General features: G+C 44.2%; 1 protein-coding gene across 4 annotated transcripts in view; it reads left to right on the forward strand.

Moving 5' to 3' along the window:
- The window catches only part of shtn3 (shootin 3), a 164,396-nt gene extending 139,897 nt beyond the window's left edge, over positions 1 to 24,499 (forward strand). For all 4 annotated transcript variants that reach the window (XM_073067819.1, XM_073067817.1, XM_073067816.1 and 1 more), the window contains 5 exons: positions 2,247 to 2,264; positions 9,015 to 9,074; positions 16,768 to 16,888; positions 17,566 to 17,713; positions 20,239 to 24,499. In XM_073067819.1, the coding sequence (XP_072923920.1) occupies positions 2,247 to 2,264; positions 9,015 to 9,074; positions 16,768 to 16,888; positions 17,566 to 17,713; positions 20,239 to 20,416 (525 nt within the window). In that variant the 3' untranslated portion in view covers positions 20,417 to 24,499. The remainder of the gene's footprint in view (positions 1 to 2,246; positions 2,265 to 9,014; positions 9,075 to 16,767; positions 16,889 to 17,565; positions 17,714 to 20,238) is intronic.
- The last annotated feature ends 1,220 nt before the right edge of the window (positions 24,500 to 25,719 follow it).

The raw sequence follows: 25,719 nt of genomic DNA on the forward strand, positions 1-25,719 counted from the left end.
TTACACTACATGATTAACCCTAGGCATCACCGACTTTGGATAGAGGCATACACAGCTTGAGCTTCTAACCTGTACTGTTCCCAGGCAGAATGCAGATCCACAAGTCCTGATTTCCTAAGAGACTAGCATCAATTAAAGCAGGTTGTTGCAGATGGAACTGGTGTCTTTTCTTCATAAAGCTGATGTTCTTTTGACTGCAAGAAGTCAGTCACAGCTTTGTGAAAGCCATGGCTAACTGTAGCAGAGGTGACAGGCTAATTCTGTTGGTGGCTATGGAGAGAGAGTGTTGAAGAGCTGGACAGAAGGTAAAAGTCCTCTTCCCCCAGGGGGACAGGCAGATAGTCAAGTGACAGCGTTCAAACGATCCTTTGCTGCAAGTGAAGCACTTTTGCAAAAGTTTAATGACTTTATATGTGTATTAAGGTCAGTAAAGACGTCATCAAACACATACCTTAGCAACTGCACCAGTCAAAGCAACAAACTCTTCCGATCAGTACCTTACCAAACATTCTTACCTCCTGCTAGAGAGAGAGATCATCAAATTAAGTATGTAGGTGGATATCTGAATCTCTCGCTTATTCCTTGCAACTATATTTATCACTTAACGTAGTCCTTTGGGAACAGGCGGTGGAATTCTCAGAACAGATAATATCCTAGTGACATCCAACTGTAGGCACTCAGGTAAGAGCACTGATTTTGTTTCTACCATCAGGAATTCTGTTCAGCTACTAGATGAGATGGGTTGGGCCAAATGGAGATTGGATTAGGCCAGATCTTTTTAAAACATGCTTTGATCGCTAGGCAGTTTGGTTTATTTTAGACGTTGGGAGATTTTTCACAGTGTATCTTTCCCCTTCTTTCTCGTTGGCTGAATGTTGGCTTCCGTTCTGAAGGGGAACATCAGCTGCAAGGCACATCAACTATCCTCAGTTAGAATATTGTACTGATGAATGGCTCCAGTAGGCCACTTTGCCTAATAATAAGCAAGTAACATGAGAGTGTTCGCTGACAGGACAAACTAATGTAAATATCGACAGAGAAAATCAAGAAGGGTGGAGCTTGGAAATCTGAAACAAAAAGAGGAAAAGCTGAAAACATTCAGCAGGTCAGTAAAGATCAGTGGAAAGAGAAACAGAGTTAATGTTTTGGATCCAAAAGCCATCAGAATCCATCTGATTCTGGACCTTTGACTTGAAATGTCCCCTTTACGTACTTCTCTTTTCATGGACCTGCTGAGCGCACATGGCACGTCTTGTTTTTCCAGTTTAGTTGTGAAACAAGATAGCCGGCCACGTGACATAAATGTTTGTGGAAAAGCGGGAAGGACAATTCAGTAACTAGGGTGCATGTGCAATATTAAATGTTAACTTGACTCCATTTCAAAACTTTAGTCCATTTAAATGTGGTTATTGAAACAACTTGAAATTTATCAATCTGAAAAGTAAGCATTTTAAAAATGAGGTCAAAGCTGGCAAACTCCAATACATCATGTTGGAGCTCTGATTATGCCATTTCTTGAGCACTCTCACTATTGACAGACAGAAGTAAAAACATCAGACACCTGGAAACGAGGTTGATCCAGGAGCCGAGTATTTTGCAGGGAATCAGGCTTTGCTCTCTCTATGCTTGTGGCCCTAGCTAATCGTCTCACAGCGTTCATTTCAGTACAGTTCCCATCTCATTTCGGCAACATGGCTGAAAGCAGGAGTGGGCCATCAGGCACTTCGCTCAGGCCACTTATCTCCAAGGCAGCTCAGAACATGAAGAATTGTTTTGAACCAGATAGAAAAATCACAAGACTGAAGAGACATAATGCTTATCCTCCAATCAATTGAATCCCTTTAGATCATACAAGTTTTGCTTCATGTCCAGTCTACATGCCCATTGATGTGCTTGGCTTACTTCAATATGAGCTACAATGAAAGGGATGTAAAATTTATTCTGTAACACATTCTCGCCATTAACTTTAATCCATCTGTTCCCCCATTACCATTGTCAAAAACTTTTGGAATAGTCCCTTGTACCCATGTTCAAATTTTGTTTAGTTTCTAGCATCAAGAATTCTATCCATCAGACAATTGAGTCAGGTAGAGTCAAATAGCTACTTCTTGCCTGTTGTTAAGGTTTATTTTTGAAATATGCTTTGATTACTGGGCAGTTTGTTTCATTTTAGACATTGGGAGATTTTTCACAGTGTATCTTTCCTCTTCATTCTTGCTGGCTGATTGATGGTTTCCATTCTGAAGAGGAACGTTAGCCACAAGGTAGGACTTCTGCACCTTCTGTTCCCCATCCCTAAACCTGCCCAACCTCGAACATTCAATTAAAAGTAGGCCATTTGTCCCTTAAGCCTGCTCCACCATTTGTTAGATTCAGGTGATCTGATGAACTCCACATGCCTACTAATCAACCCCTTTCCATATCAAGAATCTATCTATCTCTGCCTTAAAAATATTCAAAAATTCTGCCTACAGTGTGATTTGAGGCTCCAAAGACTCTACTCTTTAAGAAAAATACTTGGGCTTTGTTTTAAGTAAACAACTAAAATCATATATAAAGGAAAAGATTTGCACTTCATTTTCAAATATACTTTCTGAAGCTATAATAAACAAGACCATAAGACATAGCAGAAAATTAGGTTATTCAGCCCATCGAGTCTGTTCAATCATGGCTGATCTATTTTTCCTCGATCTCTATTCTCTCATCCTCTCCCTGTAACCTTTAATGCCCTTACTAATCAAGAACTTAATCTGCTTTAAATATACCCAGTGACTTGCCCTCCACGGCCACCTGTGGCAATGGATTCCACAGATTTACCACTCTCTGGCTGTAGAAATTCCTCTTCACCTCTGTTCTAAAAGGATGACTGTACCCTCTGGTCCCAGACTCTCTGACTATTGGAAGCATTCTCTCCACGTCCACTCTGTCATTGCCTTACAATGTTTGGCACGTTTCAATGAAATTCCCTCCCCCTCCCAACTATTTTTTAAAACTCCAGTGAGTACAGGCCCAGAGCCACCAAACACACCTCAAATGTTAACCCTTTCGTTCCCAGGACCATACTCGTGAGCCTCCTCCGGACCCTCTCCAATGCCGGCACGTGCTTTCTTGATATGGAGCCCAAAAATTGCTCACCATACTTGAGATGTACTCTGACCAGTGCATTATGAAGCCTTAGCATTACATTCTTGCTTTGATATTCTTGTCCTCTAGAAATGAATGCTAACATTGATTTGGGGTTACGGCCAGACACTTGTAAAAATGGTGTGAGGAGTTTCATTATGGATTCAGTTCTCCTGAAAATCTCTCTAGCCACTCTGTGTGTGCACGTGAACGCCTAATGAGACAGCAGTGCCCTTACCACATGGGAATGGGGTGTGGCGGGAGATCTGAATTCCTTTGTCCAGCATCTCCTAAGTGTTAGAAAAAACAAGAACACTCAAATGCTGTAAATCCGAATATAAACTGCGGATGCTGGAAGTCTCCAGCAGGTCAGGCTGCTTCAGTGGACAGAGAAAGAAAGAGTTCATGCTTTCTTGATGACATCTCAATGCAATAATTTGTTTTATTTTGTTTTCCATGTGAAGGGACTGATCTGGAATGGGGCAGAATTTTGTTATGCTCTCCAAAATGCGGAATGGGAATATTGAGATGATTTAAATACTGGTAGCTCAGAGAATTATTACTCCTGGTACGGGCCTGGCTCTGATCCAGAAGGTTGTGGTCCTTCATTATTTCAGGAGTCGGACAGGAGTGATGCCAGGTGATTTCCCTGTGGGATTCTTCTGTTCTGCAGATGAGTTTCTTTTTTCCCTGATAACTCTCCCACCTTAAAGATGTGAATTCATGGACTATAATTCCATTGGCCTGACTACTCACATTATAGGTAGTTATTTGTGTTGGAACAGAAACAACAGCGTGCTGGTAGGCGATTCCAACAAGAGGATTACAGTTTACCATTCTCACCTCTAACTAGTAGAGGTAACCAGGTAATGGAAACTCTAGACTCTTTAGCTCATTTGGCACCCGGTGTTTTTAACCACTTGTAACAGCGGAGAAGCCTTTTTGGCTCAGATTTAAGTTTAATGTATCTGAGGATAGTTTTAAATTTAGAGACCTTTTTTACCATCATGTGATGACCCTCTGCCTTCTTCAGAACTGGCTAGCTGCGGGGTTGGGAAACTGCTTTATCCTCCTTACTTACGATCAACTATACAGATTTATTCCTGAGCATAACTGCAGACTGATGCACTATCAATAACTCTCGGAGACGAGAGGCAAGATATAGGCTTTTATTGGCTGGAAGAAAGAACAAGCAGCAATTGACCACCACACTACATCCTGGAGACTGAGGCCAGGGCAGTGTCTCCAATCGCCTTTATACCGGGGTCAGTGGGAGGAGCCACAGGAGCAGTCAGCAAGGGTGGGGGGCGTGTCCAGACAGGTATATGTAGTTCACCACACAGACATGGCTGATTCTTTATCTCCACACTTGAGAGTCTGGGTATGCTCCGAACTGTCTGCAGCAGTGTTTAAGTGAATATTCTGAGACTACAATGCAATGCCACATGGCTGGGGTGTCAAACTCACAAGGATCACTTGGGTCCTGATCCCGTTCCTTTAATAAGGGAGGTGGGAGACCATGATAAAATTAAAGACATGATCTCCTATGACATGGTGAGGTAGGGTTCCATGCTTCAAATGTGCAGAATTTTGACATGGCAGCTAGGGCTCAGCTGTCAATCAATGTCAAGGCTAGGCAGGCCGCTGTCTTAAGGATGCTCTGCTCTTCACGTGGATTAGTTCAGGGAATATAGCCTTTCGAATCACCCTTGCTTTGCTGGGGTTTCTGTGGCTATGTGAACTCCAACGTACAGTTTTAAAAATTAGACCGCCTTGATCAAAAAATATAAAAATCTAAACTTTATCAATCACTGGCTCTTTGAAGATATGCATGGAGAATTCCCCTTTTTTCTAGATTTGCATTGGATTTGTAAAAATAAGTAAACATTTTGTAATCCTATTCCAGGTTAAAAAAAAAGTCTGATTCAAATAAATTGGTGGTACCCATGAAAGAATATCATGGGGTAAAATCACGGGGAACAGAGCCATATTAAGCTCTGAATGAGTGTAGGAAGCAGAGTTTTAGTCATTGTAAAGAAGCAATTTGCTGAAACAGCTGCACAGAGTTCTATAGTTTTTTTGTCTGGAGTGAGTAGAAGACTCCATTCTTCCTGTCTGTTGATTTAATCTAATAGAAAGAGGTACGACTGAGCCTGTGAAACCTGTGGAATTCATATCCTGCATCACTTATAAACTCTGGGATGCTTCACGTACCCTGGACAACCACAGATGCAGGAAGTGTCGTCAGCGGGAGGAGCTGGAGCTCTTGAGTTTTGGAGATCAAGCAGTAGTTGATGCCACTAGGGTGAACCTGCAAGGCTGCGTGTAAAAGGAGATGGTGATCCCGCAACTCAGGAGGAGCCAGGTAGTTAAAGGAGACCCCTGGAAGCATAGTCCAACTAGTAATCACTTCCGGGTGCTAATGTGGGAGGATTTCCACTGGGGAATGCCCCAACAGCATCACTCGGCTATAGAAAAGCGGAGAAAGGTGAGGAGCGCAATAGTGTTTCTATATTTGGGACAGAGGACAACGTTCTGTGCTTTCAGAACGGATTCCAAGGTAGTACGTTGTCCACTTGGTGCCAGGATGTCACTGAGCAACTGTTGAAAATTCTGGAAGGGGAGTTCTGAAAATTCTGTCCCTGCCAAGCACGCGGTCCATAATAGTACCAATAATGTGGGTGAAAATCAGTGGGATCCAGCAAGAGGATATGAGAGAGACAGAATATCAGAAGTTGTTATTTCCAGTTTCTTGATTGCCACGAAGCAGGAGGAGTGTAAAAATAGCAAGGGAGAGCACAAATAAAAATGTGGCTGGAGGGAAGGTTTCAGAATACCGGGGTAGTGGAGACAGCACAGTTGAAGCTTGGAGCCCTACCTCGCCAAGTCACAGCAGATCATGCCTTTAACATTATCATGACATTTCCGCTAGTCTCTGCAGGTCACAAAGACTGAACCTCAACCGATCTGGGATCGTTGACCTCCCAGAAATGTTGTCAGTGCTGTTTGGAGAGTTTTAAACAAGTCCAGCAGGGTTTGAGTTTGAGAAAATAGTATTAGAAATTGCAAAAAAGAGAGAAGGAGCAAGATTTAAGACATTTTTAGGCAGGAGAAGATTAAGACAGAGGATCAGAAGGTCTATGAAAGAGTTATACAGAGTCCTGTTGACCATAAACGGGCAGGAATAGGTTAATATTCCCAGTTTCAGGGTGTTCATAAAATGTGGGGAAGGAGGAAAAGCAGGGAATGGCAGTAATGATGCTGGAGGACCTTGGGATGCCAGAGAATGGGAATATTCTGGACTGATCAAGGGCAGAATCGATCTGTTTAGACAACCAAACAGCAAAACTATAATTGAGCAATTTAAAGGTACTTCAATTGTAGTCTAGGTACCTTCCCATGAGAATGAAAGGTGGGGAAATAAAGCCAGGAAGTCCGAAGGGTATTGACAGATTAGATGGAGAGAGACTGTTGCCGCTAATGGTGGTATCAAGAACTGGGGCATATAGAGTAATTAGCCAAAGTCCCAAAAGAGACATGAGGAGAAAGCTCAGCTTATTCACGGGAATTGTTGAGTCTAGAATCAGTTGAAAGCAGATGTGATTGTAGCATTCAAAAAGGAGCTGGATAAGTGACTAAAGTGGAAGACATTGCACTGGGATGGGACCAGCTGTATCTTACTGACACAGAACAAGTAACTACTCTATACTGAAGACATTCCTACCTCACCATAACCATTTTTTAACTCAGTGATTCCTGGGGAAGGGGTCCCAGTTGTCTTTATCAGATCAGTCCCACCTCATGTACCTTTGATCTATTTTGAAGTACAATGAAGATGAGCATGAGGAAACCTGAGTAAGACGTGGTTGATCCAGTGTTGCTCCTCATCCACCATCACCGAGGCTCAGCAAGTTCTAGGAGAATTGGTTCCACTTTTGGAGTTGCCTCCAGCAGCAGGGACCCTGCCCCTAAAAGTGCCCCAAAGCTTCGAGCATTGGTCCTTAGACCTGCAAGCTGTAAAAGCCAAGTGGGGTGAATATCTAGTCTGTAATGTTTCTGACAGTATGGGACTTTAATACATTCGAACAATAATCTTTAAAAAAGTTAATTTTAAAACAAAAAAAAACTGCAAACACTTAAATATTTTAAAACGAACTAAAGCAAGAGAATTGGGAAAGAAAAACTCACCTTCCTCCTCACCTCAGAATGCCCGTGTAAGTCAACAGGATACTGCACTGTCAGATCAATCTCCAAGTCCAGGAATTCCTTACTAGAGAACATATGTGGGGGTATCTGGAACTTGCTGCTGTACAAGCAGCTAATTGTTGGCATTTGGAACCCCTGGTGCTAACCAGCAAAATCTGGGCCAATATTACCATAGATGCTGCCTGACCTGCTGAGTTCCTCTAGGTGTAGGTGTGTGTGTGTGTGTGTGTGTGTGTGTGTGTGTGTGTGTGTGTGTGTGTGTGTGTGTGTGTGTGTGTGCGTGTGTGTGTGCGTGCGTGTGTGCGTGCGTGTGTGTGTTGTGTGCGTGTGTGTGTGCGTGTGTGTGTGCGAGTGTGTGTGCGTGTGTGTGCGTGTGTGTGTGCGTGTGTGTGTGCGTGTGTGTGTGTGTGTGTGAGTGTGTGTGTGTGTGTGTGTGTGTGTGAGTGTGTGTGTGTGTGTGTGTGAGTGTGTGTGTGTGTGTGTGTGTGTGTGAGTGTGTGTGAGTGTGTGTGAGTGTGTGTGTGTGTGTGTGTGAGTGTGTGTGTGTGTGTGAGTGTGTGTGTGAGTGTGTGTGTGTGTGTGTGTGTGAGTGTGTGTGTGTGTGTGTGTGTGTGAGTGTGTGTGTGTGTGTGTGTGTGTGTGAGTGTGTGTGTGTGTGTGTGTGAGTGTGTGTGTGTGCGTGTGTGTGCGTGTGTGTGCGTGAGTGTGCGTGAGTGTGTGTGTGTGTGTGTGAGTGTGTGTGTGTGTGTGAGTGTGTGTGTGAGTGTGTGTGTGTGTGTGTGTGTGAGTGTGTGTGTGTGTGTGTGTGTGTGTGTGTGAGTGTGTGTGTGTGTGTGTGTGTGTGTGTGTGTGTGAGTGTGTGTGTGTGTGTGTGTGTGTGTGTGTGTGAGTGTGTGTGTGTGTTACCATTGTTACAACCCATAGGCTAAGGTTGTAGGAGAAGTTCTGAACCATAAATTAGTGCCACATGCAGACCCCCAAGGTAAAACACTTACGCCATGCATCGAACCAATAAAGAAAGCTCCCAGTTCTTTCACTATCCTTCTGATTCTGTGCCAGTCTTGGTTCTACTGGGTACAAATATATAGAAGGTAAAAGAGTGGATATGTGCATCTGAACATCGTACAGGGTTTAATACAATATTGGCCTGAGTAAGAGTTAAATGTTCAACACTATTAGAATAGCATGCACTGCAAGGTAATATTAGATTTTTCCTCTAGGTATTTCATGTAAGCGTAATTTATTTTAATGGTGGTAGGTCTGGATGGATTATCGAAAAGAGATAGAGAAATCAAAGAGACCGAAGCAAGCGTTCTAATTGAAACATTTCTAGATTCCAAGTGGCACATTACAGTTAATAACTATAGGCAGTAAACCCCAGAGCAAGACGAGGAATGGCTTTCAACGTTCCTCGTTTCTGTTCCTAGATGAAGCAGTCCCTGTTGAACTGTAGAGGGTTTCTATAGGAAGCTGAAGTGTCTGGTGTAAACCTCTGAAGCACAGTGCCTAGATAAATAGTGAGGCTGGAAGGAGGTGGCAGATGGGAGGCAGCTGTGCGGTGATGAGGAGAGGTATTTGCCTGCCCAGGGGATGTGGCAGACACTGCGCGCTGCGTGGCTGAGGGATACAGCCTTGCTGCAAGGCTATTATTCATACCCGCTGTGTGTTTGTTTTGATCCTGACAGCCACCGCCAGTGGACGAGAAGACGCAGGAGAGTGCCATGGATGAGCTGAAGGGGATCTTGGTAAAGTAGCAAACTCTTTTAACCCTTTCTTTGCTGGCACAGATTTAATCATTGTAATAAAAGTAAAAGCAGCACACCAAGTGAGTGTTCTCAACTCGAAACATCGGCCGTCCGCTTCCCTCTCCAGATGCTGCCTGACCTCTTGTTTTCCTCAAGCATTTTATTTTGATAAAATAAAATTTTGCGGTAATAACAATGGATTCAGTTGAAGTGTTGCCTGCGTATTTCAAGTGAACACCAAAATTTAGAAATAGGATCCATTTCAGTGTGCTTTTTCAAATCCCGCACAAAAGCTGTCATACACACAAAATGCTGCAGGAACTCATTTCACAAAATGGGTGTTGTTTGGATTTCCAGCACCTGCAGATTTTCTCTTGCTCGCAAAAGCAGTTATACCCGGGTTAGGTCACGCCAGCAATCATTTCTGGGTGAAATTGCATCCATCAGGGAATTAGCCCAGTCACTCCGTTAGTACGATTGACATCTTCCTAAAGATGTCACAGCTCTTGAAACACACATTCTCTTCATCAGCCTTTGTTCTTCCTTTATTGAAAATCTGCACCATCACTGGATTTTCAGGTGTCAGTTTGAGGGTTGCAATATGGCATTTTACACACAACATCTGCCAGCCTCAGCTTTCAGTGCTGAGTAAACGCTATTAGTTTGCTCCTTTCCCAGTTCGTAGCCTTTTTGTTAAATTACAACCTGCATGCAGCAATCGCTCGCCCCACGATGAGTCCGCAACACGGTGTCACAGAGGTGCTTGTCTCACAACCTTTCCTGGCGCTATACCACGGCTGTCACAAAGAGGATTCGAATGGCCCCAACTCACTTAGATTCATGCATGTTGGAAACAGGCCCTTTGGACCCAATAGTCCATAGGCCAATTAGGCCATTTGGCCCATCATGTCTGCTCCATCACGGCTGATCCATTTTCCCTCTCGGCCCCAGTCCCCTGCCTTCATGCCCTGACCAATCAAGAATCTATCAACTTCTGCTCTACATATCCCCAATGGCCCGGCCTCCACAGCCACCTGTGGCAATGAACTCCCCAGATTCACCACTCTCAGGCCAAAGAAATTCCTCCTCATCTCCGTTCCAACAAAAATGCCCCTCGATTCTGAGGTTGTGTCCTCCGGTCTTGGACTCCCCCACCATAGGTAGTGTCTACAGTTCAGACGTTACCAAAAGAAGTGTGAAATCCAACTTCTCGGTCGTGAACATCATGAGCATTTGAAAGCTCAGCCCACTTTTCCTTGCCCCACAATGGTGACAGAGGCAGGGACTGAAACCCCATCATACTCAAAGTTTACTCAAAGCTAATGAGCTACCCTACACCCCCGACTCCGCTCAATCATCCCGGCTCCCAGTCCCACCCACCGTACATCCGATGATCTCAAACCCACTCCTCTTCTTACCAGCTCCTACCCCTCCCAGCACATGATCCTACTGGCCTCAGCCACCTCTTCACCCCTTGACTACCCTACCCACTGCCACTGCACCAACGACCAACAGCCTACAGGACTCAGTCCATTAGTTCCTCAGGGTCTCTGGCTACTGTCTCAGAATGAACACAGAAAACCTTCTGTGTCCTCGAGGTGCACACGGTCAGCTGTGTAAGAGATTTTTGGCCTTGCACACAGGAGAATTTCAATACGGGAATGCCCGGCACAAAACCAACACCATTTCCCACCACAGAGCAATGACTTTTCTGTTATCGTGGAGTTCCCTAATGTTATAACTGCCATGACATTCAGAATGAAGGGCTGAACAATCTAATCAGTCGTAGCCATTCCTATGAATAATATCTTGATCTGTGCTGCGGGGTTGGTCCTATTCACCCTCTGTAGTTCAGTGGAAAATGTTCATGTGACCTTCCAACAAACTTGCAGCCCAAAGCAAGAGCTGTGAGACAATTTGCCAAGATGATATACTTCCTTTCCTTACTGAAGCAAAGCCCTACTTCCTACCAGAATAAACACGCACTGTACAGTAAAATTAAATCAATGGCACGTGTTTGTATTGTAATACTTTGTTTTTACTAAAATAATAGAAATAGTAAATGAAGCTACTCTCAATTTTTCATTGTCATATAAACCAGGCTCTCTGTATAAGTCAGCCTGGAAGTAATCACCCCTGTTCAGCCACACAATGAAGCTCATTATCCAGACCCTCCAGTGTTGCTTTGAGTTAGATATTCACGAATTCTCTGTATTACTTTCAGCAGGAGACGTTAATTAACAGGAAATCCCCTGCGAGGCCCAGCATTAGGGTGGCATAGCAGTGAAGGGGTTAGCACAGTGCTTTACCGTACGGAAGACCAGGGTTCAATTCCTGCTACTGTAAGGAGTTTGTACGTTCTTCCTGTGACCATGTGGGTTTCCTCCGGGTGCTCCGGTTTCCTCCCACAGTCCAGGTTAACTGGCCATTGTAAAGTGTCCGGTGATTAGGCTGAGATTAAATGGGGGATAGCTGGGTGACATGGCTCGACGGGCTGGAAGGGCCTATTTGTGCTCTATCTCAATAAAATAAATAAATATGAGGGAGAACTGCTATCAGTTTTGTTCAGCCTTTCCACTCACTACTAAAGTGTACTAATCCTGCACCAACCACTCATTCACAAAATGAACAATGATCTAAAAAACTCTATGTAAATCACAGTGAGGAGTACTATTCTCTGACTTTATTATCATGGTCAGACAGGAGGTGAACTGTTGTTAACGCCGGGTCATAAGGTGGCGACTCCCTGCCAAAGTATTTATTATATTAACATCTAGTGCAGGCCTGAGTAAATTATTCACCTTGTCAGTTAGGCCTACGGTAACCTTTCCCCAGTATACTCATCACGGTTAGATGCACTACTGCTTAGAAAATATGATCTGATGACCTGAAGGTACTGGGGATCTGGTTTGCGGGGGCCATGGTGTGTAATAGGAATTGGCTGGTCCAGACGGGGAAGGAAAAACAGAAATTGGGACTGTGGGGAGAACGCTCCCTCTCGATAACTGGGAATAACCTGGTCTTCAGGTGTGAAATGCCCTCAGTGCTGCTGTACTTGGCCCAGGTGTGGCTCGTTCCCCACTCCTCCAGCTTGGGAGTCTTCTGGCTCATCTGGGGTTCCAAGTTAGGGTAAGTCAGATGGGTCACAAGGTACGAGTCCCTGGACAGTGGGGTAGAAATATGCACAGTGTCATTCTCACCCTGATGACCAGCTTGGTGTGTGGCTGCATCAGGTTGTGTGTGGAACCTAAGTACGTGGGCAGCAGACATCACTGAACGCTGAGGTTCTATCTGTCCCTGGTGTGTAAGGAGTGGCTTTGGCCCCATTGCCACACAACATCCCAGTCAGCTAGACACTGCTACCTGCCCTTCATGGGAAAGTTCTTCCAGACCAACATCTTTGATCACGAGTCCATCAGACATCGGTCAGCACAGAACATGCTGCACACTCTGCTGGAGAAGGACTCCATGGATCTAGGGCATATATGTCAAACTCAAGGCCCGCAGTGGAATTATCTTTGGCCCGCGAGATAATATCTAATTACTATTAAAGCTGGCCCCAGTAATCGAAGTGCCTATGGCATATGATATGGCTAATGCTGAGTTTATTCAGGTACCAGGTTTTCAGGGTTTTTAGTGTTTATTCGGCAGTCTTCTTCATAAGAAACGGAATTTGTAAAGTGAAACACTTTGTAGTTATAGCAGAGACTGAGACACATGAGAGCAGGCTGAAAAAACGGAGGCAACGAAAGCTGCGTTCGCACGCGTCCAACTGATCCGGCCCGCATGAAGCTACATTTTGCTCAATCCGGCCTGTGACCTAAAATGAGTTTGACACCCTTGATCTAGGGGGATGGTTCCCTGAGCGGACTGTCCAGACCATCACCAGATCTCACCAAGAGGCGCCAAGGTCTTACTTAGCTGGCAGTGAGAGGGGTCGTCCCAATCAGATCCTTCCTGCATGCTCAGAACAACACTCCCACTGTGCACTGCCCCTGAGTGGACAAGACAGTCGCTCACCTCTTGGAGGGCTGTGAGTTTGCGGAGAGAGTGTGGAGAAAGATTCAAGGCTTGTGTCCTGGTTCATCCTGAGCAGCTGCGAGGCAGAGGACTCTCTGATCCCATTAAGTGCTGCTGGATGACCATCAGCTCAGTGGAAGACACCCTCTGGTCTACCAGCACATTGAGCTGTCCGTAAAGGAATGCTGCCCACTGGCACATTCCAGGCTGCGGGAGTCTGTGCCAAGGAATGCACTGACGTTCGGTGCAGTCACCTCAAGGGCTTGGTGGGAGGAGGACCACGGTATAGGTACCTCCACTTCTAGACAGGGAGGGATTAGAAAGACCCTCAATTATTGTTGTAGTACCACCCCAGGGGAGCACACGAGTGACAAATATGCTATTGGTTTTAAACAATGTAGTTCAACACTAAACAAGTTGTCTATGAACGTAGAGGTGAAAAAGTATTGCATGGTTTATTCTTGAATTTTTTTTTATTATAAATAAAGTTTATTTTGATTTTTAAAAAACATGTATGAAGTATGAACGTGGTTGTGGATCTCCCAACGTAGGAGACACATATTAACCAGATCAGTTATTCAGACACAGTTTTGCACTTGAATAGCAGTGGATGAGGGAGGGGCAGGGGGCAGACCTGGGGCCCAGTACCTCTGATGGGGCATCATGCCATTGGGAGTATTCACCCAGAACAGTGACCGTGTATTCAGGAACCTCCGCCAAAGCGACTGATTCACTTAATCAAAGTGGACAATTTGCCCAATGGTGCCTTTGCTCCGGCTGTCCCGAGAATCTTTGTCTAGGTGGGGATGGACCTCTTTAGGAGATCCTGGATCAGGCCTTACCCCTCCAATTAAGGCCCCCTTTGGAGTTCTGCTGTTCACCAACAGTAAAATTACATTTCTGAAAATGAAGGTGATTGTGCTGCACACTGATCGGTGTCACTGAGAATGGGCTCAGTGGCTTCTGTCTGTGTTTGATTCCCAGACAGAATTCCGGACTATAATTTCTCAAAGATTACCTTGCGCATTAAATACACCTTTTATTGCATTTATATGTTAGAACTTTGATCATATAACACATGAAAACATGATGCTACATGATAGAATTTCTGGGGCTACATCCTTCCACATAGGTTCATCAACATTATCTGTTTCTTTCTGGGACAGCTTTTGTTTGCAATAGTAATCTGTAACACATGTGATGCATGTTGTGAGCAGTCCGGAAGGAACTCTTGTCATATAAAGGCCTCAAACTGTTGTGTTTTTTATAGAGCATGTGAAAGCCAAATGCCTGTTCCAGTCAATTCAACTTTCATTATCATTTAACCATACACGAATACCCATGAATACAGTCAAACGAGACAAGGTGCAAAACACAATTTCAAAAGTCACACACAGCACAAAGCACGCAAGAGCACATAGAAGATAGCAAGCACGTGTAAGATATCAGTACAATATGGCCACACAAAAGGAAGTCGAGACCCTGAATCCATCAATGCCACAGAAATTTGCAGTCGACCACCATAGAGTTTACACGAGGAAATCTGCAGATGCTGGAAATTCAAACAACACACACAAGATGCTGGTAGAACACAGCAGGCCAGGCAGCATCTATAGGGAGAAGCACTGTCGACGTTTCGGGCCGAGACCCTTCGTCAGGACTAACTGAAAGGAGAGATAGTAAGAGATTTGAAAGTGGGAGGGGGAGGGGAAAATGCAAAATGATAGGAGAAGACCAGAGGGGGTGGGATGAAGCTAAGAGCTGGAAAGGTGATTGGCGAAACTGATACAGAACTGGAGAAGGGAAAGGATCATGGGATGGGAGGCCTAGGGAGAAAGAAAGGGGGTGGGGAAGCACCAGAGGGAGATGGAGAACAGGCAGAGTGATGGGCAGAGAGAGAGAAAAAAAAACAACTAAATATGTCAGGGATGGGGTAAGAAGGGGAGGAGGGGCATTAACGGAAGTTAGAGAAGTCAATGTTCATGCCATCAGGTTGGAGGCTACCCAGCCGGTATATAAGGTGTTGTTCCTCCAACCTAAGTTTGGATTCATTTTGACAATAGAGGAGGCCATGGATAGACATATCAGAATGGGAATGGGACGTGGAATTAAAATGTGTGGCCACTGGGAGATCCTGCTTTTTCTGGCGGACCGAGCGTAGGTGTTCAGTGAAACGGTCTCCCAGTCTGCGTCTGGTCTCACCAATATATAAAAGGCCACACCAGGAGCACCGGACGCAATATACCACACCAGCTGACTCACAGGTGAAGTGTCGCCTCACCTGGAAGGATTGTCTGGGGCCCTGAATGGTGGTGAGGGAGGAAGTGTAAGGGCAGGTGTAGCACTTGTTACGCTTACAAGGATAAGTGCCAGGAGGGAGATCGGTGGGAAGGGATGGGGGGGACGAGTGGACAAGGGAGTCGCGTAGGGAGCGATCCCTGCGAAAAGCAGAAAGAGGGGGGGAGGGAAAAATGTGTTTGGTAGTGGGATCCCGTTGGAGGTGGCGGAAGTTACGGAGAATTATATGTTGGACCTGGAGGCTGGTGGGGTGGTAGGTGAGGACAAGGGGAACCCTATCCCGAGTGGGGTGGCGGGCGGATGGGATGAGGGCAGAGGGCACGATAGAGTTTGTCTTCTGCTGAGCAAACACTGGGGGGCAGCACCGACTCCAGCCTGGTTGCCTTTCCGCACTGCGCAGTGGAGAACACCGGCTTTAATGACTCTCCCCCGGCAGTTGTAAGTAAGTGATAGCTTGGCTTCAGGTCCTGGGTCCGTGAATGCCGTAGACCACAGTACTGGGTGAGCAGGGGGCAGTACCAACTCCAGCCTGGACACCACGGCACACTGCGCCCCCCCCCCGCCCCCCACAGAGGAGCACACCAGCTTCGGCGCTGCTCTCCTGGCGGCTGTAGACAGGTAGACCGCAGCTTGAGGCCTAGTCTTTGCTACGACCGAGTCCTCGCGGCTCCCCGCCGTTCCCCCGCTGCCCACCAATAAATCAGTGAATCAACGTCCAAAAGAGTAGTGCAATCTCAAAAAAAAGTGACTAAGACAGTCACTGGCTATTAGACTGCCTGTCTCCTTTTGGGACAAACCTTATCTCTATGGATAACTTTTCCTCTGCCATTGCGTTGAGCCCAACACAAGGAGCATGCCTGATATCATGGCAAACTAACGACCCTCCAGCTAACCATATTAACCTACTCCATTGAAGGAGAAAAGGAAGGTGAACTTATGAAATAAACAGCAGCTTATTTCTCCCAATCAAAACAGGGTATTTTTTTTTTTACCAGAAATTCAAGGAATTGAAAATAATCAAACAGCAAATGAATGTGCTTCAGTTCAGTTTTGGTTCACGTGCCACAAAATCATCGGCAGATTTGGTGACAATAGAATTACCAAATCACGTCCTGGAATAAGGTTGCCACTCAGAATAGCTGTTCCATCGTAAGGGTAGCACAAAACCCTGCATTGAATCATATCCCAACATGAGTTTTGTCTCTTATAAAACTCATAAGCAGCAATATCTCTGTCTCTGCTACAAATGATTTTCTATACTATATTCACATATTTCTACCTAAACGTAAATTGACATGCTTGCAGTAATGACCTGCTTACGTCGAGGTTATCCAGAATAATGCTCAGTGCGTACTGCTGTGGTGTCTGCCGACAGGACTCGATGAAGAAAAGCCCAAGTCGAGGGTTTCCAGATGCAGGTCACAACAAGACAGAGAATGAGCTGGAGGTTGTCCTGAGGCGCAGACGGAAGCAGGCTTCGGATTACAGTCCTAGAGGTACTGAGATATTAATCCCAAGTATTTACTTAATCAACTCCGGCAACAGCAACATACAAGCTCAGTTACCTGTGGCTGAAGGTTCAACTGTTAACTAGTGGCAATGCCTTTGATAAGAGCAATGTTCATAGTGTAAATAGGAACGTTGTATCTATTTATATCATTTTGACTTCCCATACAGTCCTATAAGCTTAATGTCCCCATTAAGGCATTTCAACCTCTATTTCATAGACTTTGATCAGTATGCTGATAACTTTGTTCTACATATACCACTCTAATCTTATCTCCTACTGAAAACTAATCTTTCCCTCTCCTCGACAGGTTAGAAGGTTCGCAGACCTGAAATGTTGACGGTTTCTCTTGTCAGCAGATTCCACCTGATTTCCAGCATCTGCGGCTTTGTTGATTTTAATATTTTTTGAAGTTGTGACTTATCTTACATTGATGATAGTGTACAGTTGATGTCCATCACGATCTGATCGGACTCCTTCCCACTACCGCTATCTGAACACCAGCTCGTGTGAAACAGTGGCAAATGGACTTCAGTGTAGGGAAATGTGAGGGAGTATGTTTTAGACTTCAAAGAGAGAGAGGATGGAATCCATGAACACTGGTATCTGTTGTCAATTGTAATTCAGTTTTAATGAAGAATATTTGTGCTCTTCTATTTTTAACAGATGGAAATGACACAGATGCCAGTGATTCCACCTCTTCCAAATCCCTCAGCCTGAAGGACAGCGATGAAAGGAGAAGTGATAATCTGGAGTCCAGCCCCGTGCTGCAGGGTCCAGTAGCTGAAGACCACGAAAGCAGCGTCTCCGGAAGGTAAAGCTGGGGGTGAACCTGCTTTTCTGTTGATGCAAACGGGCACACTTTAACCCTTGTTTAAACGTAAGTCGACGCTGGTCGGTGAAGAGAAGCAGTTCCGAGCAGCAAGTACTCACTGTCCATTTTGAGTTTGCAAAGGATTTGCCTTCCAGCAAAATGTTCTTGTTCATTTTCAACTTCTCCTTGTGCGGTATCAATATCACACAGTAGTTAGGTTACAGTGCAGTCTGTATGTGTTAAAACATCTGCTGCTGTGCTCTAGAATAAATATACTCTAGTTTAACAAAACACAGGTGACATGCAAATTGAGCAGCAACAGAGGGTAACTGGAGTCAACTTGCTCTGCCCGTTGGCTTTCCACATAAATTCTTCCTCATCCCTGTTGCAGACACCGCGGTAGGAGCTCTTTGAACTGCACACTCCACAGCCTTAATGTTCTTTGCTAGCTGAGAGCTTGTGGTGTGAGCCTTAGGTATTCTCGTTGATACAACCCTTCAGGAGGGATGGACGACGGGGGTATAATTATCATCGGACTAGACATGCCTGGCCATCATCCCTGACGAAGATGGCAGAGTTTGTCATCGAAATGTCAGTTATAATCAACATCTGTACCCGGCTGGAAGCCCGAGAAGAGTTTATTATTCAGATTTTATCAACTTGTATTCCCTCTAGAGAGCACTTTAGGTGAAAGCAGAAATAACTAGGAGATATACATAGGTAACTGGATGGGCAAAACTCTGGAAAATGGATTTCAGTATCAGCAGATGTTAGGGTATATGCCCTGGATCTGGAGAATGAGAATTATATATCTTTTTGAATTATATATCTTCACTGCCGGCGAAGGAGTCTGTGAGCGTCCTATCACTTTGTGGCTCGTTGTAGCAGGTGTAGGCGTCTCTGCCTCGTGTTGTGGCCCCCTCTTTCAATGAATGTCAGTGATTTTGGAGGATGGTATTGTGATCCTGTTTATGGATTGGACTATTGCAATGATGGACTGCGGACTCTTTATGGTTTTTATATTCAGTGTTTTTATTATCTGTTCCTTTGCCATTTTGTTGTTCGAGGGGAGGGGGTTTGAGGGTTGCTGTTCCAGTTGTGTTCTGTTAGATTTTTGTGTGGGGAGGGGTTGTTTTTGGGGGTCGATGTTCCTGTTCTGTTTTGCGAGGTTGACAATCAGGACACCGTTCTTTTTTGTGCCAGTGGGGGTTTAACGTTTCTCTCTGAACAGCTTTCATGTACTTTCTTTGTTTTGTGGCTATCTGGAGAAGACAAATTTCAGAGTTGGATGTGGATAAATGCTTTGATAATAAATGAACCTTTGATATTCCCTGGAACTGAGAAGACTAGGGACCATTTTGAGGTTTTATTCCAAGGAGAAATAGCAATGAAACCAGGAAATTACATCAACAGTTTTGGAAATCTGAGACTACTGGAGCGAGTTAGATCTTGCAGAAGTAATATTAGGAAACAGTTGAAAGCACAAAGAAACACCCTTCCACAGAAAACATTGATGCTGGTTGAACTGTTAACTTTAAATCAGGAGTTGTTAGATTTTGTTAACCAAAGGCATTGAGGAATATGAAGTGAGGATGGACAAATGAAGGTGAGTCAGGGATTAGATTTGATCTGACTGAATGGCAGAAGAGATGCATTGAGTTAAAAGGTCTCCTCCTGCCTTAACAAATATAGATTTAGCAGTGAATTAATCCAGGTATTTAAAATGAGGAAGTGGTTTTGACTGGGTGAATAATATGCAATTGTTTCCTTTGGGAGTGGAATCTAGGGTCAGAGAGCAGAAGCTGATGATTAGAGCCAGAATGTTCAGGAGTAAAATCAGGAAGGGTGGTGGGAATTTGAAACTCTATCCTCTGAAAGATCACAAGTTCTGGGAGAGGTCGAGTATGATTTATCATTAACTCGTTGTGATGCACAAGCGTGACAGCCCTGTCCCTGTCCTGTTCACCCAACCTGGAACAATTAGCAGTCAAGTGCCCTCCATTTTACCCGTCGAGGGAGTTTTCCACCTTCACCCTGGTCGTGGTGTACATTCCCCTTCAGGCCAACGTCAGGCAGGAAGTGGCGGAGCTAAGCAATGTAATCAGCAAGCACAAGACTGCACACCCTAACGCCCTTCCTATCAGGGAGACTTTAACCAGGTCGGCCTGACGAAGACATATGCCAGGGATAGTGAACCTGATTCTGACTCTGAGAACAGAAACTTCTGACAGAAAGATCATTAGGTCTTTGATTGGTAAGAACATCAAAATTAATCAAGCAAATGTAGCTGGCTGAAGAAATGATCGCATTATGATCTAAGAAGTAAGAACAAGGCAGGCTTAAAGGATGAATGGTTCACAAAAGAGAAGCATCGTTCTCCCATAGCTCAGCTCAGTCCTGCCCCCTAGTGGCACATGGTTGTGTTACACCTCCCACAGACACAATATTTACATTAGATTATCTAGAGAAATACAACTTGCTTATAACTTTGTCTTTTTTTAAATCATTCTCCTTTCCCTTTCCAGCTCTGAAGAAATGAAGCGGAAATGTATAACTAAACACGAAAATATTGAACCCCAGGGTATCCTTATAAGCATGAATGGCCAGTCAGTATCACCTGACCAAAGAAGCACCCCCACTCAGGGCCTGAACAACTTGAAGAGTCAAAGCACAGTTCAAGAAAGCATTGATGAAGATTGTTAACAGCTGTAATGAGGTGTTGTTGTCAAGGAATTTGTAGTTATTGTTGAAAATGATAACCCGTCCATCTCACCAGAACGCCTTTAACACTGATGTGGAGGTTGAAAAGCGAAATGGCTGGCATGCATGACCTGGTGAGGTAGCATCCTGAGAACATTCATTCTTAGTCACAATTCAGCAGGAGAGAAATGTAAAGTCGTTTAAATATAATTCCTGTTCTCTCCACAATAATATTTACTTTTTTTACCGTTAGTGAGTAGAAAGTCATAGGCTGGAACATGCGAAGAGGAATTTCAAACGTACTTTCCCAATTACTTCCACAGCTGATTACATACACTCCCGACGTCACTGCCTCTACTGAGGGAAGTTTTACAGATATTTTAACTTTCGCAGAAGCACATCTGGCTGTTGCCTTGAGAGAGCCCTGGTTTATTCTTCATTTTATTAGTTTCACCACCTTTAATAAAGATTTAGGCATCAACATTAGTCACAGCTAACTACAAATTCAACCAAGACCACCATTAGACATTCATTCGGATGTAATCCTCAGAACCCCTGTGCCTATTTCCATCCCTTCCTATTGCTTTTTAAACATGAACAATAACTGATAGAAGACAGGGTTTTTATGATACTAAAGATGTATAACTTCTTTCCTAAATTCTGCTGAGCTAAGCCAAACAGGAGCTCCCTTAATCTTCCTTGAAGGTATAAGACAGCATTGCAGAACTATCCTTTGGTTATAGGCCAAAAGTATTCTAACTGCACCCTGTTGGACAAGTTAGTGGAATTGATAAACATAATACTGGTGGAATTCCCTTATTATATCATTCTTATAAAACTTATCCTCTGGATCTTAATGCTGAACCAAGTTTACATATTTGCTGTACATTCTGTTGAAAGCCTCACAGGGAAGCCACGTAGCGTAGCGGTTAGCACGATGCTGTTGCAGCTCAGGGTGTCGGATCTTGGAGTTCAAATCTGACATCCTCTGCAAGGAGTCTGTACGTCCTCCCATGGTATGCATGGTTTTCTCCGGGCGCTCTGGTTTACTCCCACAGTCGAAAAACGTACCGGTTAGCAGGTCATTGTAATTGGTCATTGTAAATTTTCCCATGATTAGGTTAGGGTTAAATCGGGGAGTTGTCAGTGGTTGCTGGGCAGTGTGACTCAAAGGGCCAGAAGGCCCTATTCCACCCTGTATCTATAATTAAATAAAAATAAGCGATTCATTAAAGAGAAGCATTGTTCTCCCATACCTCAGCTCAGTGCTGCCTCCTAATGACACATGGTTGCTGTTGCACCTCTCACACTATCACTAAGACACAATAGTTTCTCTGTATAAAATAAAAACACAAAATGCTGGCAGAACTCAGCAGGCCAGACAGCATCTATTGGAGGAGGTAGTGACGACGTTTCGGGCCGAAACCCTTCATCACCCTGCAGTTTCTCTGTATGTAGATTTAATGTGACAATGTAACTTTGATGAGCAGAACCAGAAGAGGGAAGGAGTGGGGGACGGGAGTAACTGAACTGGGACTTACTTCGGGTCTCAGGGTTTTCATGTCACAGGTCATTCCCGAGTTGAGAGGCAGAATGCTTGTGGCTGATGCAGGAATGGTAAATGCTGCCGCTGTCCTACAGTTACACTTACATTCAAATGAGAAAGAACAAATGCATACCTGAACACTGCTCAAACCCACCAGGGAATGTAAAGTAACCTTGTTAGAGGCTACATACTTATGCAGAACAACAAGAGAAAATCTGCAGATGCTGGAAATCCAGGCAACACACACAAAGTGCTGGAGGAAGTCAACCCAGCTCTTTACTTCACCCCTCCCCCTCCCAGTTTCACCTTGTGTTTCTCTCTCCCCTGCCCCCACCTTCGAACTCTACTCCTCATCTGTTTTCTGTCCAGTCCTGCTGAAGGGTCTTGCCCCAGAACATCGACTGTACTTTTTTCCATGGATGCTGCCTGGCCTGCTGAGTTCCTCCAGCATTTTGTGTGTGATACTTACGCAGAAACAGGTTCTAACCTGCTGCCTGACTGCCAAGAGGCCAATTTCCAACTGTGTTGAAAATCTTTGCCGGTTCCGCAATAATATGGATATTGCATGTGAGAGTATGACCGACATTTTACGAAGTAGGCTGCTTAACTAAACGTGTTGAGCTGGAAATATTGCAGAGAAGCACAATTCCGTTCACTTCACTTTATGATAGCAAGTTTAGTTGAAAAGTTAGAACTGGAAAAGTTTAATTCTACAAGCAAATCAAATCAGAACTAGTTACTGAAAGACAAGCTGTCAAAACAAAATAATAATCATCTATTTATAATGGGGTTATGGTTAATCTAAGGAAGTCACTGTACAGCTCATTTTGACAACAGATCATGCAACTTCGTTCAACAATTGTGACATTCCATACGTTCTTCCCACTTCTCAGGTTACAGGTCACCGATGTGCACTGTAATGTACAGCTGCCACAAAACAATCCATTTCAGTGAAATTAAACCTGATTCTGACGTTGTTTGTGAGATTCCCGTGTACTATACCTGCATGCCTTTGACTTTCCCTCTCTTCTTGCAGGTGACCTATGAATTCACTCCCACAGTCGCAAAAGTAATCAGTGTCCTGGCGTCAAGATTGGGTAACAGAGTCTAAAGCAATTTTGTGAACATTTTTGGGTGCCTTAGCACCTGCTGGGAAAATTCTCCCCTTGATTTCAGGTAGATCTTCATTTCTCTTCTCCTTTTATCCCCGTGACACCAAAAGTGGAGAAACTCACAAGATTTGTCCACTGAGACAAATCAGCCTCTCGAGTCTGAAGAGAACAGTTCCATTCACAGAATAACCAGTTTTTACTCACACATTACCCCTGAAACTGTGTTAATTAAAGAGTCAGCTCTCAAACAGCATCCCTTGTCCTCAGTGAATTCTCTGCCCTCTTGTAGCCTCAAACACAACCCCCTCTCTTCATCACATTGTTGAGGAAACCCAACAATTCTGTTCTGTAAATCTAATCAGTTAAAGTTCTAGCTGTTCATTTGAACTTTTCAAACAACTTTAGTGTAGTCCATCAAACATATTCTAACATAAAAATGTAGAGTAGACCATCTTCTAGACAGGATTTAATGGGTACTTGCACACCGAGGGAATGTATTCTTTTGGAAATGTGACCATTAAGGATTTTTTCTAGAATTACTGTTACATAGAGTATATATACATTTTAAAACTATCTCTCATGGGATACCATTTTCCTAACTGTGAAACGTTAAAGTTACAGAAACCACAGTTATAATTTGCTGGGAGCTCACCACAGGGCATTGCAGCTTTCTTGATCCCTCCCTTCAATCCCCATCTTGACTTTGGTGCTTAATCAAGCATCAGAGGAATTTGAAGCAGTTACATGAAGTGGCTCAAAAAAAAGATGTTTTAAATCACCCTTGTGTGCGAGACTGATGCACCATCAATAACTCACTCTGAGACGTAAGAAGCGAGATATCGGCTTTTATTGACTGGAAGAATGAACAACACTACATCCTGGAGAATGAGGCCGGGCTCAGGCCTCAATCGCCTTTATACAGGGGTCTGTGGGAAGAGCCACAGGAGCAGTCCAGACAGGTATATGTAGTTCACCACAGAGACTACCTATTCTCACACTGTGGGCTGCTCCCGGTGGTGAGCGGCATTTCCCCAGCTCCCCACTTGTGAAGCCTTGAGTTAGGAGGTACAGAGGGCAATTCGTTTCCTGTGAGGAAATGTCTGTCAGCTAGCTGCAAGTCATCACTGCGGCAGCTACAGTCAGAAACTCATGGTATCACCATAGTGATCGCTCAAAAGCCCCGTTCCCCGGCAGCAACCCCGCAGGGAATGTCACGAGGTCATTGGAAAAGGCAACAAAGGCTATTGGTTTAGGTCGATAAACTGCACTCACACACAAAAAAAGCCTGTCTACAAATCCAAATGTCTGACTCTCACCCAGGTGCTATTATGGTTACTAATTCTGCTCAATGCAAAGTGTTGATTTGATTGAAAGTTCTCTGCTGAGTTTTCAAAGAAACGTTGATGAATAAAGGAGGAAAATAAACTATATTGATCTCTTGGCTTTTCATTTAGCTGCTGGTGCTATTGGTTAAACTTTGTGAGTTTCTGTGCTTTGCTTAGTGGAAATTTACAGCGGCTGGTGCAATATAATGCAAGAGTAAGCCGGTTCTGCCATAGAATTCAATCCTAGCCGAATGGTGCCTTCTTTTTCTGTTTCGCTCTACATTCTTTAAATCCTTGCCTAACAAGACTCAATTAATATTCACTGTCTTTTAAAACTCCAGCTGTCCTCCGAGCAGTCACACCCTCTGGGGAATAGCGTACAAGATTTCTGCTGCCTTTTCTGATCACCCTCTTGATTAACTTAACTCTAACTTTAACAGTGTGTCTTCTTGTTTGAAATTTCTGCTGCTGGATCTAATATGCACTTTGAGAAATCTTTTTTTTTACATTTTACTCACTGGGATCAGATTACTGCCACATTCTTTTACACCAACATAAATTCAACCTCAATTATTAGGCTGCTATGTGCAATTATTTTTAAACCAGCCTTTTCCTTTAAGACAACAAAATCAAATGCTGAGAATATTTAAGGGTTAATGGCTGGCAGGTGAAGATTGCAGGCTGGCAGATTCTTCTAAATTCAGCTTTGCATCCACAAGGTAAATGTATGAAGGAACTGCATTCCTTTCTCTTTTTTAAAAATGTTTGCTGGAATGAAATATGTACTGAAAGAAAGAACTGCAAATGAATCTGTCACGGTCCCTTCTGGCAATTCCCCACCTTGCTGTTGCCTCAGTAAATTGGGCTTCAATTCCCTCGTCTAATTTCCAATCATTCCCAGTTCCACTAATTACACACACCTGCCTTCCATCAGTAAATGCAGGATCAAAACCCTGTGATCACAACAAGGAGCTGCCAGTTCGTTGGTCGACTCTTGTATGAGTAACCTCGTTTCATGGTTCTTTAGGACTGTCAGTTCTAAGTTCCACATAGTTTTCCTGGATTCTCTACGAGACTTTGTCTCCGGTGTCAAGACTCACCTGGATACCCATTCCATGCTCGTGACTGTGCTAATGCCTCTCGATCCTGCCTCCGTGCCTGTTCTGGCACTTAGGTTCCCCCAGCAGCCATGTCCTTGCAACAGAATCTTTCCATGAAAATTCACAAGGCATTAAGGGCTAGAATGTATGTTAAGGGAGTGGTGTAGGTGGTTAGTGCGGTTCTGTGTAAGGCTTCCAAGCAGCTGTTAGAGAGGAGCTCCAA

Source organism: Hemitrygon akajei, chromosome 15 (genome assembly GCF_048418815.1).
Source record: "Hemitrygon akajei chromosome 15, sHemAka1.3, whole genome shotgun sequence".
Lineage (NCBI taxonomy): Eukaryota > Metazoa > Chordata > Chondrichthyes > Myliobatiformes > Dasyatidae > Hemitrygon > Hemitrygon akajei.